The 15,113-nt window shown below is 46.2% G+C and overlaps 2 protein-coding genes across 3 annotated transcripts in view; both read left to right on the top strand.

Annotated features, from left to right (window-relative positions):
* HADHA (hydroxyacyl-CoA dehydrogenase trifunctional multienzyme complex subunit alpha) overlaps positions 1 to 8,846 on the top strand; it is a 38,409-nt gene extending 29,563 nt beyond the window's left edge. The window contains exons 16-20 of the mRNA XM_085862926.1: positions 106 to 174; positions 1,508 to 1,703; positions 7,383 to 7,497; positions 7,683 to 7,828; positions 8,195 to 8,846. Of these exons, the coding sequence (XP_085719052.1) occupies positions 106 to 174; positions 1,508 to 1,703; positions 7,383 to 7,497; positions 7,683 to 7,828; positions 8,195 to 8,340 (672 nt within the window). The 3' untranslated portion in view covers positions 8,341 to 8,846. The remainder of the gene's footprint in view (positions 1 to 105; positions 175 to 1,507; positions 1,704 to 7,382; positions 7,498 to 7,682; positions 7,829 to 8,194) is intronic.
* Positions 8,847 to 12,776: 3,930 nt separating this feature from the next.
* KIF3B (kinesin family member 3B) overlaps positions 12,777 to 15,113 on the top strand; it is a 37,104-nt gene continuing 34,767 nt past the window's right edge. For both annotated transcript variants that reach the window (XR_015052893.1, XM_085862195.1), the window contains exons 1-2: positions 12,777 to 12,966; positions 13,107 to 14,343. Coding sequence is in view for 1 of the 2 variants with exons in the window: in XM_085862195.1 (XP_085718321.1) it covers positions 13,129 to 14,343 (1,215 nt within the window). In the remaining variant the exon portion in view is untranslated. The remainder of the gene's footprint in view (positions 12,967 to 13,106; positions 14,344 to 15,113) is intronic.

The raw sequence follows: 15,113 nt of genomic DNA, 5'->3' as shown, positions 1-15,113 counted from the left end.
ACTCGCTTTAACTCACCCATGTTTGAGTACCCCATATGAGTATGCATTATCACTGTGTTCACATGTTTTGAATGAAGGTCAGCATTGCATGGTGTTTCTGTACAGGATGGACCAGGATTTTATACCACCCGCTGCTTGGCACCAACGCTTAGCGAGGCAGTGCGCTTCCTACAGGTAACTTCTTCACTTGGGAGTTTCTTAGAGGCTGCTGTGAAGTCATAACTTGTTTGCACTTTGTCCACCATTTTGTATAAAGAGCAAAGGATTCATCCTAATGGACAGGTTAATTCCTCCACCTTTATGATGCCGATGGCATATTTTATTGACTCGTAATACCAGCTTTTACCAGGCAGTGCTATACTATGCACATTTACATGGGGAGATTTGGCATTCCTCATCCCCCCCCCCACACACCCATAACCCTCGAGGCTGCACTATTTATTTTTTTGTTGTTGTTTTTACCACCCAAAACCAACGCACAGAGTACAACACCAGTTTCCATCAATTCTCAACTCATTCTGTCCAGTGGTTCAGGAGTGCATAGAAAGTCAGACACACAAACGCTTCTCGTAATGTTAAAGCACAAGTTTGGCATGGCAGTTCCAACTTCTGGGAGTATGGATTTTCTTATTCACGTGCACACCCCAAGTCTAACCACCTGTTTTTAAGTAATTGTGTCCAGTGTTTCAGGAGATCCATTCCCACCAGGTGGCGCTATAATACACATTTACATTGAGACCATTTATGTCCAACCCCCACCTTCCCCCTCACACCTTCACCCAACCCACACACCGGGTATAGCCTCTAGTTTTCAACTTATTCCATCCAGCGGTTCTGGAGTGTATAGAAGGTAGAGAAACACATACTTGTAAAATTGTATGCATATACAGACATAGTGTGGGCATGCTTGCAGATTGCAAGCACAAGTTGAGGTCCATCCTATGTGCACACATGATAAATACTAGAATAGCACTTGGTAGAGCACATACCTCCGCCAGGCTGAACAGTTTACGTTTTGTAGGCCACTGATGAGCCGGATCTGGATCCGGACCTGAACCAAAATTGAATTGTCTTGTTCTTGTCACCTACCCAATGCATCCACCAAGTTTTGTCATAATCCGTCCACAACTTTTTAAGATATCATGCTGGATATAGTTTTTGGTCCTATCTCTCAACGGTGAAAAATCGCTTTAAAAGTTCTTGTATCTGGATTCTGATCTTCACCAAAATCTAATCGATTCGTCCTTTGCACACGCCAAACCTGCCCACCAAGTTTTGTTTGAATCCGTCCCCAACTTTTTGAGATATCCTGCTGGCAGACCGAGACGGACAGGAGTGAAAACATATCTTCCGTCCACCTTCGGTAGCGGAGGTAATGAGCTTTATATATATATATATTTGATTTAAGTGGATTGTGAAAGAGCAAGACATTGCCACCTCCAGATTATATAATATAATTTTATGATGACATTTAATCTTGTATCTAATTTTTTTTTTGTTTTGTTAGGAGGGAGTCACTCCTGTTCGATTGGACTCGTTGACTCAAGCAGCGGGGTTCCCCATTGGCACGGCTACCCTTATGGATGAGGTGGGCCTGGACGTGGCAGTCCATGTAGCCCAAGACCTTGGGAAGGCTTTTGGAGAGCGTTTTTCTGGTGGAGATGAAAGACTCCTTGCTGCCATGGTTGAGAAGGGCTTCCTCGGTTAGCATCTGCTTTTTTCCATCTTTTCAATGTTCATTATGCTTATGAGATGTGACATCTGTTCCACACGACATCACATGTTTTTCGGCCAGTCATAGGCAAAACATTGCCGTTTACACATAAGTTGCTGGGAAGGTCGCTGAGGTTGAAATTCTTGCTTTGTGGGGTATTTTTTCAGAGTTCAGTAATGAGTAGAACGAAAAAAAAAATTTTTGTTTCTTCAACTTTTGAATTCTGTCCTCTTCCTTTTCTTTGTCACAAATTACCCGAGACAGTGCCCGCTTCCTTTCTCATCCATAAACAAGAACGACCATATATATTGTGACGTCCACGGGACTTGAACAGTCCCGCCAACGTAGAATGAGCCGAAACGATGGAGGCGATTTATTTATTTATAACCCAAAGACGACGGTTCTAATCGCTCTACCGCAAACGGGACGAGGAAGGTGGCACGAGTCACTTTTCACTGAGTTGATGATGTTTATTCCTTTTTTAATTTTTACCAGAAATAACAAGACTCGGCAAGAAGAGGGATCCGGGGCGATTCGACGGGATGGTGTGGGATCGGGCGTGGGGAAAAACACAGACAATTCCAATGAATATACAGTTCTCAATCCCTCTAAGGCGCCAAGCAGACACACACACACACACACACACACACACACACACACACACACACACACACACACACACACACACACACACACACACACACACACACAACGTAGCTATCTCTGGTGGTCAGGCTGGACCGTGGTGTGGACGCAACTGTCCCTGGATCGGCGCCGGACGAGCCGGCCTTGCTCTCGCCAGGGGGGGGCAGGAGAAACCGCGGTACTGTCGACCTCCTGGTCCTGGCCCAAGTCCGCCCACCGCCGCCAGGGAACCAGCTCCGGCGCCAAGCCGCGAGCAGGAGAGGGAGGCAGGTCCACCCGCCGCCCGACCCCGTATTCCGAGTCAGCAGAAGCCTAGAGCCAAGCAAAGCGAGGCACGAGGCTCGGCAAGGCTCCCAGGCACGATCAAGAGCACGATCGACTCAGCACAGCAACCAGGACGCTCTCTGCCGCCACAGGTTCCACACCAAAAAAACACGAGCGTTCTGGTTGTAATCTTCTTCTTCTTCCTTTTCGACCCCGAACAGAACCTTTTTATCCTTCTGCCCTCGTCACCTCCAATCGAGCCGTTTATTGGCCCACCGCCGTCGCCTTCCGCCAATCGTGATCACGGGGCGGAGCCATCCGCTGCACTGTCCTGTGACGTCACGGCCAGTCCTCAGAGAATACCAAAAGGGGTTTACGCAGACACACTTACCCTATCCCGTGTCCCTATCTAATTACGTGACAATTATCATCTCCCCCCTCGAAGAAATGAACATTTACTAGACAACTTATCACCACTGAATTACTACTTATTACATCGAGATCCTGGCAAACTCTAACAGCATGGCATACCTAATTAAACATCCTAATTACCCTTTGAATGCATACCCCCCCCCCCCTCAAACGTAACAATATCCCCTTTCTCTCATTATGTTGGATGTTTTTTGTTATCTCAGCTGGAGTACAGTTACAATTTCAACATTTTGAGGGTTTTGATGCCTCCTCAGCCATAAGTACCGCAGACTTACGTTTTGATGTTGTCCTTCTGTCCGTCCGTGTTCGCGTTGCAGATTTTCATTACCACAATAACTTGTGAACCGCTGAAGGGATTTTGATCAAACTTGATACATGTATGATGCAAATATTAACAGATCAGATTTTGGTTTCAAAACACTCAGTGGTCCATGGTCATGTGACCTTCAATTAAAAAACTTTCTTTCCGCAATGACTTGTGAACCACTGAAGGGATTTCACACAGACGTGGCACAATAATGGATTGCGACACAAATATTAACTGATTCAATTGTGGGTTCAATAGACCAAAGGTCATGTGCTCTCTGAAAATCCTTGAGTTAATAACATCTGATGTTTTCTCTCTTCTACATATTGTTACGGCTGTGGAAATTCGCATTACACCATAAAGGGCCCTCAGGTGAGATATCTCCATAGGTACATGTGTTGTTAGCCCAAACCCGTTGTATAGAGAGAATTTATGCGATCCATCCGGGCTGCGACGCTTTGAGTTAGTCGTTTTTCTTTCTCTATCTTTTATTTCAAACAAACAGCATCTCACCAACCACGCCATCTCCACCACAGCGCCAACCACACTACAACAATGCCACACCACCACCTTCGCCTTTACCTTTACAACTTCATCCCACATCATCGCTTCTACGGCCATTCCCGCACCACCTGTGAACACTGAACGTCGGGCTGTCTCGGGCCCGTTCGGCGATTGGTGCCGAACGCACCGAGCCGCGAGCGCGAATGGCGGCCTTTCCGAGGGGAAAATTCGGATCAGAAACACTTCACGCCCACTTCTCCTCCGTCCAATGGGCAAGCGTGAGACGGCTTGGCCCCGCCTCCAGGCGCTTGGAGGTGAATTCCGTCTTGGTCCGTCTATGCAAATTTTAGGATCAGGGGAGGTTCACGCCCATTTTTGCCCGACTAATGGCTGACCGGGGGGGGTGTGTGGCCCTGCCTCCAATCGCGTCCTGATCCGGAAATTTGCATTGGCTGTTAGGGCGCGAGAATTACCAGGTCGAGGAGTGGCTTTTGGAGACGAGGAGAGTGTCGTCGAGGAGTTACTTTTGGAGACGAGGAGCGTCGCGTTGGTGGAGTTGAGTCAAGTGCGCGCGGTGGAGCTGCAGGCAAGGGAGCTCGGGTCCGAGGCAAGGAGGATGGCGGTCGGCGACGAGGTTGCGGTGTGAGGGATCGCTCGTCTCGTCGCGGGACCCAAGCCAGCCAGCCATTCCCCTCCCCCAGGGCATCAACAATTTCCCCTTTCCCCCGGCGCTGAGATAGTGCAAAAGGGGGCCCCGTTCCTCCCCCACCCCAAACGTGGTGCCAACAAGCACGCCAGGGGCCCGGAGTCGGGGCACAGCGGCGCGAACACTTTGCGGCTTGCCCGCCAACGCGTCACGAGGACGCGGTTAAGACCTCCCTGGTCTCGCGGACCTGGCCGCTCCTCCAGGCCCCGCGCACATTTGGCCTACGGGCCTGTCTGCCTCCTTGTCTGTGAGGGTGGCTTCTTTCTTTTGCTTTTGTGTAAATGTGTGTTGGCGCTGTCTGTGAAGTAAAACTGTGTAAGTGTTGCCGTGTGTACGTGTTAGTCGATTGTATTTCCTTTGCTTTCTTTGTGCATTTTGATTATTGTGGCTGTATATACGTGCTTTCCGTGTGCCGCGGAATAAAATGCTTGCATGTTGAACTGTGCCCGTTTCGCTTCGTCTCCTTCCTTTTAATTGACTCTCCATCCTGCTTCACGTAAGGGGTTCGTAGTGGGTGCAACATCCCGGTAATTAATCGGAACCGTCAAGGCCGACGATAACACCGCTCAGTTATCACTGTAGCACGGAACGGACCGCTTAAGTGGTTCGTGTCCGGAGTCGGCCTGTGGCGTGGTACGATCGCCCGGTCGACCACTCGCGCAGGTACTTAGGTAGATCGAATTTGGCGAGCAACCCTATCTTGCGCGGGTGGGCAATTGGCACGATCGTGGTGAGGTTAAACCCCCACCTGTGACTAGCTCCCGGCATTGTTACGAGAGGGTCACGACTGAATTGTCCATCCGGTGGGCAACGTGCCGCGATTTGAGTTACGTGGCCGTTCGCACGCCGGCGGGCGCGAATTCGCAACAATATATTCTCTCTCCCCCCTCTCCCCCATCTCTCCCCTTCCCCCCCTCTCCCCCTCTCCCTCCCCTCTCTCCCCTCTCCCCAAAGGTAACAGTGGGCGGATATCCAGTGTGGGTGAAAGCATATCCATCATCCCATTCATGTGAATTTTTTTTTTCCCACCAAGATTTATGGGTCACTAGATGACCCGTGAACCCGTTGAGTTCCCGTTGTAACAGCGGTTGATGGGAAAAAAAAAAAAAAAAAAAAAAAAAAAAAAAGATTAAAAAGACAATTTTAATATTATTTAGTGGTCAAACTTTAACTTGAAGAAAATTTGAGCATTCATCTCAGGAGTCATCGTTCGACCAACCGGTTTCTCGAGTTATATCAACACATTCCCCATTGTTTTCCTTACGCTTTATGGATCGTCATACCAAAACTTGACTGAATCGGGAATTGATTTTTTTTTTTTTTAATTTTTGTTGCCCGATTTGAACGAAACTTGATACTGCACACGGCAGGCGAATAGTGAGTAAGGTGGCCCTAAACTTTTTGCGCTATCGTGTACTGTTTTGGCTGTATTTTGGGAACATACATTTTACACACACATATATATATATATATATATATATATATATATATATATATATATATATATATATATATATATATATATATATATATATATATATATACATACACAAGATGAGAGTTTTTAGTAATAGATTTCAGACAGTAAGGTCGTTGATTTGGACTAAGGAAAAGATTAAACCCAGTATACTGACCTGGAGCATGGCATCCAAGCTGTCTCGCCTGGGTTTAAATCATGACCCAGCTATAAACTGTCATCCCAGTGCTTCGTATGCAGGATGAGGCATCAATGTGTGTGCCGTCTGTCAGACAGACATTGAGCCAGACGACCCATCTGCTGGCACTGGACGTTGGCGGACATTAAAGGTCCCACGGTGTCTTCCTCGAAGAGCTAGCGAATTGTCACTGGCACCTTGATCATATTACAAATTCATACCCAAGTCGCTTTCAGTCGAGCGTCAAGTCTGACCAGCTGGTTCATGAAAGACTTGCCGAATATGTTCCCCGGCTGACCTCACAAGAAGCTGGGAATAATTAGGGACGTCGAGTAGTACTCTCTCTGATGCACTATACTCTTCGCAGAGCATCAGTACTGCAGAAGCAGCTTCCTGAGCTAGGTTAACATCAGGTGTTTTTCCATTACCTTTCCAGCAATAGTTACGGTAGGAATTTTGAATTTGGCTTTTGTGACGGCGATTGCTCACCTACTCTTCGCGAAGGATACTTTGGGTGTTTTATGTCCGACAACTAATTCCAGCAAACAGGATTCCTGTTTAATGTCCATCCAAGGACGGCACACACATTGTTGAATCGCCCTGCCTGTGAAACACCGGGATGACAGTTTATAGCTGGATCGGGATTCAAACCCAGGCTAGACAGCTTATAGACGAGTGCGTACCTCAAAACCATCATGTCAGTCCCTGAGTAGTACTAGTCACTCAAGATTGTATTTTAATTATCAAGAGTCGTTCGTTATGAATGTTGAAGAGATTCCATTGTTGGCCAAACATAAAAAAATGGAGTAAAACAGCACTGTGAGATTGTCATTGCTTTTCACACATTGAAGTGAGGGTTAAGCATTGCATTTCTCATGAACAAGTTTTCATTTTTGAAATACGTACAAAGTGGCACCATCTTTATCAACAACGGAGACCCTGCTGACGTCTCGCTCCAACGTAGCACAGTGGTTATTGTTTTTGTTGATGTTGATCAGACTCAAATTAAAATGGATTTCTTTTTGTTTTTTTCTTTTATATACTTCAAATCGATTTAACATTATATTTGCTGAAAACAATAATTATCTTCCGGTGCCCCGTTGAAGGAGACTACCTCACCGCGTCTGACCCGTTTCTGACCGCTGAACCCCGCAGGCAGGAAATCCGGACGCGGTTGCTTCGTCTACTCGGGAAAGAAGGGAAAGCGATCGGTGAACCCTGGTGCGGAGGAGATCTTCAAGCAGTTCCATGTTAAGCCTCGCGCTGATGTGTAAGCTTCACATTGAGCTACATCTTCAAGGTCAACTCACTTCATGCTCCTCGACTGGACACTCCACATCTTTATTTCTCACCACATGCTCTTCCTTAATTTGCATTGGATACACAATGACTGCCATGTTCTAAGGCCTAAGCTATCCACCGCCACATGTTCTGCACTCCCTACACTTGCACAAGGTCGCAAGATGAGGATCTCCAGTTGCGCCTCATAAGCCGTTTTGTGAACGAGGCAGTGGTCTGCCTGCAGGAGGGAATCCTGAACTCACCGAGCGATGGAGACGTGGCCGCCGTTTTTGGCCTGGGCTTCCCTCCATGTCTTGGAGGTATGTTTGCCGTTATCGGTCTGTCCGTACTTCAAAGATTCAATTTCCCACCCCGCTCTACAACTCCCTCAGTCTCCTTACCCACTTGCATTTTTTTTCACACAGTCACATGGGGAGGTAATTAAATGTGGAGCACATAGTCATTTGACAAGGGTGTTAAGCGAGCTGACCTCCTTGCACTTATGTGAATGTTAAAGATGGAGTCTAAATGATCTCTTTGAGTCAAAGTTGAATTTGTCCACCTTGCCTCGGAAGAACCCCTCTTGGCCTTTCAACTCTTTCGTCGTTCTTCAAAATCGTTTTGATATTAACGATTTGTTGTGTTGTCACAGAAAATTTTAACAACTTGCGTATGCACCCTGCCAGGCCCATTCCGTTTTGTGGACTCTTATGGAGCAGGGAAACTCCTGGGCAGGATGGAAGCTTTCGCATCAGTGTACGGTGCAGCATTCTCTCCGTGCCAGCTGCTCAAAGATCACGCGAAGGATACGAGCAAGAAGTTCTACCCATGATGGTGGCAGGGACGACCGGGATGAAGAATAAAGGCAGCTCCAGGACTCTCGATACATTGTCTAACTTGATTAACTGTGTTGTTCCGCAAATTGATGGAGTCTGGCTGTACCTTTTCGTAAGACAAAGCCCGATTATGCCTGCGGTGTACTGACAATAAGGTCTGCTCACTTATCTGTGAAAACGTAAGCAATGATGGAGAACCATCAGCCCAAGTAACTGCTCCACTGAGATTTTCCTCCTTGCACCCATGTTGCCAACTGATGGCTTCTGAGGAGTTGAAGTGAATCTGTTGCTTTCCCCACTTGGAGGTAAATATGGCAACCGGCGACCACTGATTTTGCGGTGAAACGGTCACGTGCCTGTATTTTTTTCTTTTCTTTTTCTTTTCTTTTTTTGCTGCGAAATGAAGAATGTTGAATGAGAAGTGAAAATTTCTCAGCCTGTCAATCATTTGTTTTGGTTTTGTTTTTTTCCACTTTTTTGGAATAAAGGAATATTTACAGCATTTAAATGTGGTCCTTTGTTTGCCTCAGATGTACAGTACACTACTGTACAAGAGATGTTTGTCTGTCTGTCACCATTTTTCTGAGATGGCCAAACAGATCTTCATCAAACTTTTAGGTTCATCAGTGAGTGCTGGGGCCTGGGGAGTGTTTTAGGCAAAAATGAAAATTCTTTGAAAATATTGAAAGAAAAAACAAATTTTTAAATATTTTTTTTTTGTTGTGTGGGGGGGGTTATTTATTGATTTAGTTATTTTTTATTTTATTTTTGAAGTCTCTCTCATTCCAAAGCCTTTGTAGCTCTGTGAATGGAAATATTAAATTATCCCTGACCATATCCATTTGTTTGAAATGCCAACAGCATGAGAACAGCACCAGGCAATGCTCGGTACTCGAGGTACGTAAATTCTCTATACAAATGTGTACCACGTAGCGCCACCTAGTGGTGGCAGAGGGTATTACAATTTCCTTTTTTTTACCTGAGCAATGCTGAGGTTAAAGCATTCTTCACATGGGTAAAGTTACCCTCCTCTTCCCTCCCAACTCCCCCCCCCCAAAAAAAAAAGCCAGATGGGCCTGTCAAAGCCTGTCATCTTGTGTGAGATATTTTAGCAGGAAGGAACATCAAGATGAGTTGGGGGTGGGGGAGTGGGGGTGAGAATGCACTCTATGCATGGGTAAATTTGTCTTCCCTTTCTTCTCCTCACTCAAACTTTTTGGCAAACGGGACGATTAATTAGTCCGTCAGCGAAGCGACTGGCAGGCTCTGCTCGTAGTTTATAAATGCCATTTACTTTTGAAGCTTTCTCAAAGTTGGTTTTTCTATTCGGTGGTAGTACTCGTCATTTTGTGTGCAGCGTTGGTTCCTGGTTTGCATCACTGCTGATAGTGACTGTGCTGCTGATACAGTGCCCCCTACTGGTTATGACAGGAATTTGTAATTTGTTCATGGTGCTGGCAAATACTCACCCACTCTTCGCAAAGGACACTGTGGGATCTTTAAAATCCACCAATGAATGCTAGCAGACGGGATTCCTAGTTTTATGTCCATCTGAGGGATGACACGCACGCACGCACACTGATGAATCGCTCTGCCTGTGAAACACCGGGATGACAGTTCATAGCTGTGTTGGAATTCAAATCCAGGCTATTGCGCATGTGCGTAACTACTTGTTTGGTTTACGAGTTAATCCTGTCAATTTCCAAGTTATTGGGAAAATTATGGTTATCAAAAGTTATCGGTGTAATAACAGGTGACATACTTGTAGATCCTCATGAGGTTAAAGGTTGCGTTGAATTTGTTTTTCTTTTTTAATACAGGGGTCTTCCTTCATGGAGGAACTGTATGACGTAAGGTAGTCGGATTACAAACTTTGAGTATGGAGGGAATGGACTGGAAAGGAACATAATGGGAAGGAATTAGCATTTGTAGAGATGCTGGTGATGGGCAGCACATTTGAAACTGATGTGTGGGTGATGAGACAATGGGCACAGGGAGGATATTAGTTGTTTTGTTTGCTTGTTTGTTTATACCAACATAAGCTGTGATATCGATGAGTTAGGTCCATTTTAGCCAGGTGGCCAGTCAACTACTATTTGCAAAGACACGAACGTCTTTGATGTCCACCGACAAATCTCTGGATTAACGTCCTTGGATGTACACATCTGTACAAAACCATGATGAGTGTTTATAGCTGGGTCGGGATTCGAACTCCCCAGCTTAAAAATGCATTACACTTTGGTCAATAATATCCATTACAACTCAGGCAAGTCTTACCTTCAATTATACAGTTGTAATTACAGGAATTACTCGTGAGATGGCTGAAACTGCACCCCTCGGCTGCCTTTGATACGAGGAAAGAATCATGGATGGAACTCCGCGTTTCAAGGAACCGACTAACCATATCCTGAGATACAGTGGCCACAAAGTCCCTTTGCACGGTTAGAATTTAGTTAGAATTTATCTGTATGCTTCCCTCCCTTCTCCACACAAATTTGAATTTTTCTCCATGTTCTTCTGCACATCATCGTCCATGTTGAGGGTTGGAAGTCATAAAAGCAGCTTCTGACTGCTGTTTTGTGATGTCTTCAATTGTCAAGAATCAGCTATCCTGCTATCTTCAGCTATCCTGCTAAGAATAAGCTATCCTGCTATCTTCAACTATCCTGCTATCTTCAACTATCTTGCTATCTTCAGCTATCCTGTTAAGAATCAGCTATCCTGCTATCTTCAACTATCTTGCTATCTTCAGCTATCCTGTTAAGAATCAGCTATCCTGCTATCTTCAACTATCTTGCTATCTTCAGCTATCCTGCTATCTTCAACTATCTTGCTATCTTCAGCTATCCTGTTAAGAATCAGCTATCCTGCTATCTTCAACTATCTTGCTATCTTCAGCTATCCTGTTAAGAATCAGCTATCCTGCTAAGAATAAGCTATCTTGCTATCTTCAGCGTGCCTGCGAAGAATCAGCTATCCTGCTAAGAATAAGCTATCCTGCTATCTTCAACTCTCCTGCAAAGAATCAGTTATCTTCAACTATCCTGCGAAGAATCAGCTATCCTAATAAGAATAACTTATCCTGCTATCTTCAACTATGCTGCTATCTTCAGCTATCCTGCTAAGAATCAGCTATCCTGCTATGCTGCTATCTTCAGCTATCCTGCACCAAGATGGTGCACCAGCACATGATGCTGTCGCAGTTCGAGAATATCTCGACGACGAATTCAGTGGACGATGGATTGGACGTGGTTCTGAGATAGTGTGTCCTCCTTGAAGTCCGGACTTAACAAGTGACAACACAAAGAGGTGTCAAACTGCATGCATGGGGAATTTGTGGCCATTCTGTACAAACAAGTTAAATGACCATATCACTTAATAGGACAACAACATTTGCAAATCACTGGTGAGCTCATCCCAGACCTGAGTTAAAGGTTTTCAATGTGTTTGTGGAGGACCACTAACTTGATCAAGAAGCTTGTTTTATGGGATGAAGTTAGAAGCCAAATTTGTAGTTACATATGTTTAATGTTTAAAATGGAATGTTCAGAGTAATTTTCCAAGTGTTGACTAGTTTGGCTTTCATCATTGAACTGTGATACCAAATCCAAAGGTATCTATCATTGCTCCTGTCCCCCCACTTGTGGAACAAACTTCCACATCCTCTTCAATCTTACTCGATGAAAACGGTGCCCAGCTGATGATCCGGGCAGTTGGGAAATTAGCGGATTGCTGATAAGTTATAACTTCAAATAAAATCGCTTTTGTAAGTACTTACTACTAGTGTGTGTGTTTGTGTGTGTGTTGTTTATACGTGTGTGTTGTTTGTGTGTGTTTTTTGAGACACCGTTATACAACTGCGCATTACACCGTCATGATTTTCAGTACGCGGTGGAATATTCGTCCATCTTTTAGTGGGAAGGTTAAACAACTTGGGCTCCGTTTCTCCGATTATACATTATTACACCAAACTCTTGTCTTCTCTTTTTCAGTTTTTGGTTCTATTATCATTTGAGTCCTTGATGAGAAGGTCTTCAATTTGGTCCTGGAAACGGCTTCCCGGTTCAAATTAGCGTATTGCAGTCAGGTGATTCTCTCTTTCTCTCCTCGGACGACGCCCACACAATTCTCGGGTCTATAATTTGCTACATTTGACCCTGTACCACACCCTCTCTTCACATTTTCTCTTCTCAATCGTCTCCTTCATTCCATCTGCGGACGTACGTAATAAATAGACGCCCCTGAATGAGATTTGCACGCGCCACCACAGTTGAGAATAAAAATGCTGTTTTGTTTTGTTTCGTTTGTTTGTTAATCCAAAGTACCCTCAACACATCACAACGTTGTGTTGACGAATTCATTCGACGGTAATGAATTAATTTTTTTTTATCGAAGAGGAAGAACCCGCATCGTGTCGCCATGGCAACAGCCGTTGTCAGCGCCCCTTTGTGCGCATGCGCATTACGAAGCGAGTGATGGGCCGTGGTTTTACTTGTGAGGGACGCGGATCTGAGTGAATGAAATTGAAAGGAGCTCTCGCCCGGGTGGATAAAAAAAAAAACGTTATTTGCAGCCGTTGAAGACATAAAGAGGAGCTGGTCCGCCGGGGGGACGGCCGACAGGTTATTTCTGTCTCGCTCTTTCCGTGTCGCAGTTTTTCCTCAGCATGTCCATGTTTCTCCCCCTTTTCCCCCCTCGTCATTCTTTAGATCCTGTTCACAACTGTTAGATTTTTATTTTTATTTTCCTTTCTCTTTCGCAGAGCCTCACATTTCATCCTCAGCATGTCCCGATCCCGGGGTGCAGAGACCGTGAGGGTCGTGGTCCGTTGCCGCCCAATGGATCCCAAGGAGGAGGAGACCGGGTACTCGCGTGTGGTGGACATGGACGTCAAGCTCGGACAGGTGTTGATTAAAAACACTCGGGCCCCGTTGGAGCCGCCGAGGACATTCACCTTTGATTCGATCTATGACTGGACCTCCAGGCAGGCCGACCTGTACGACGAGACCTTCCGCCCGCTGGTGGACTCGGTTCTGCAAGGTTTCAATGGAACGATCTTTGCCTACGGACAAACCGGAACCGGAAAGACCTACACCATGGAGGGCGTCCGCATGGACCCGGAGAGACGTGGGGTCATCCCGAGCTCGTTTGAACACATCTTCACGCACATCTCTCGCTCCCAAAATCAGCAATACCTGGTCCGTGCGTCGTACCTGGAAATCTACCAGGAGGAGATTCGAGATCTGTTGTCCAAGGATCAGGGTCATCGTCTGGAGCTCAAAGAGAGACCCGATACCGGCGTGTACGTCAAAGACCTCTCGTCGTTCGTGACGAAGAGCGTCCGAGAGATTGAGCACGTGATGACCGTTGGAAACCAAAACCGATCGGTCGGAGCAACCAATATGAATGAGTATAGCTCTCGGTCCCATGCCATCTTCCTTGTGACTGTTGAGTGCAGTGACCTCACCCCTGATGCTGAAGGTCACATTCGCGTTGGGAAGCTCAACTTGGTCGATCTCGCCGGGAGTGAACGGCAGGCCAAGACCGGAGCCCAGGGGGAGCGACTGAAGGAGGCCACCAAGATCAACCTGTCGCTGTCGGCCCTTGGTAATGTCATCTCGGCGTTGGTGGACGGCAGAAGCTCGCACGTCCCCTATCGGGACTCCAAACTCACACGGCTTCTCCAGGACTCGTTGGGTGGAAATGCCAAGACTGTGATGGTTGCCAATATCGGGCCCGCGTCGTACAATTATGAAGAATCCTTGACGACGTTACGATATGCCAACCGTGCCAAGAATATCAAGAATAAGCCTCGCATCAATGAAGACCCAAAGGACGCTCTTCTGCGAGAGTTCCAGGAAGAGATCGCAAGGTTGCGCGAACAGCTAGAACGGCGAACGACCACCCCTGGGCGCCGGCGGAAGAAGCACCGTCGGCACCAAAAGGAAGGCGATGGGGGTGCGGATGATATTGACGACGAGGGCGAAGAAAGTGAGGAGGTGCGAGAAGCTACGGGAAACTTTAGATGTCGTTGACCAGATGTTTTAAAGGATGGTAAACTTGTGGGAAAATCTTTATTTGGTTTTCTTCTTTCCTATGCAGCACAAGGCTGCAGGGTGCGGCTGTACTCCTAATGCAGTGCCCCCTGTAGGTTAGGGCAGGAATTTGGTCCAAGGTGTGGCATTGGCTCTCCTACTCTTTGCGAAGGACACCGTGGGATATTTAAGGTCCAGCAAACTAATCCTGACACATGGGACACCCGGTTCAACGTCCGTCCCAAGGGACGGCACACGCATTGATAAATTGGCCTGTCTGTGAACCACCGGGATGGCAGTTTATAGCTGCATCGGGATTCCAATCCAGGCAAGACAGCTTAGAGGAGAGTGTGCGTACCTACAGGCCGTCCTGCCAGCCTTGATGTACTCTTTGGTTTCTTATTTCCTTTTAAGTGAAATTTCAAGGCAGTAAGGGTGTCACTCGATGGTGGCCTAAACTTTTCAAAGGGCCACCCATTGACTTCATTAACATCTACAAGCAATTGCAATTATTCCCACCTTTTGTGTTGTCAGCCATTTGAAACGGTTCTTGCCTGTCTTTCAAGAACTAGCTGGCCAGGTTTGATGAACAACTGGCAGAAATTTGTAATTTGTTCAGCTGGTGCTAACTCGCTTATTCTCCATAAGACACCATGGGATCATCAACCAACAACCAATGTTGGCAGATGTGGAATAACCATTTGTGTTTATGGTAGTTTTATTTATTGATAGAG

This window comes from Eptatretus burgeri, chromosome 17, assembly GCF_056783735.1.
Source record: "Eptatretus burgeri isolate ZD-2024b chromosome 17, Ebu_testis_v1, whole genome shotgun sequence".
Classification (NCBI taxonomy): domain Eukaryota; kingdom Metazoa; phylum Chordata; class Myxini; order Myxiniformes; family Myxinidae; genus Eptatretus; species Eptatretus burgeri.
The sequence above is the reverse complement of the archived record's forward strand: the minus strand, read 5'-3'. Positions and strand labels throughout refer to the sequence as shown.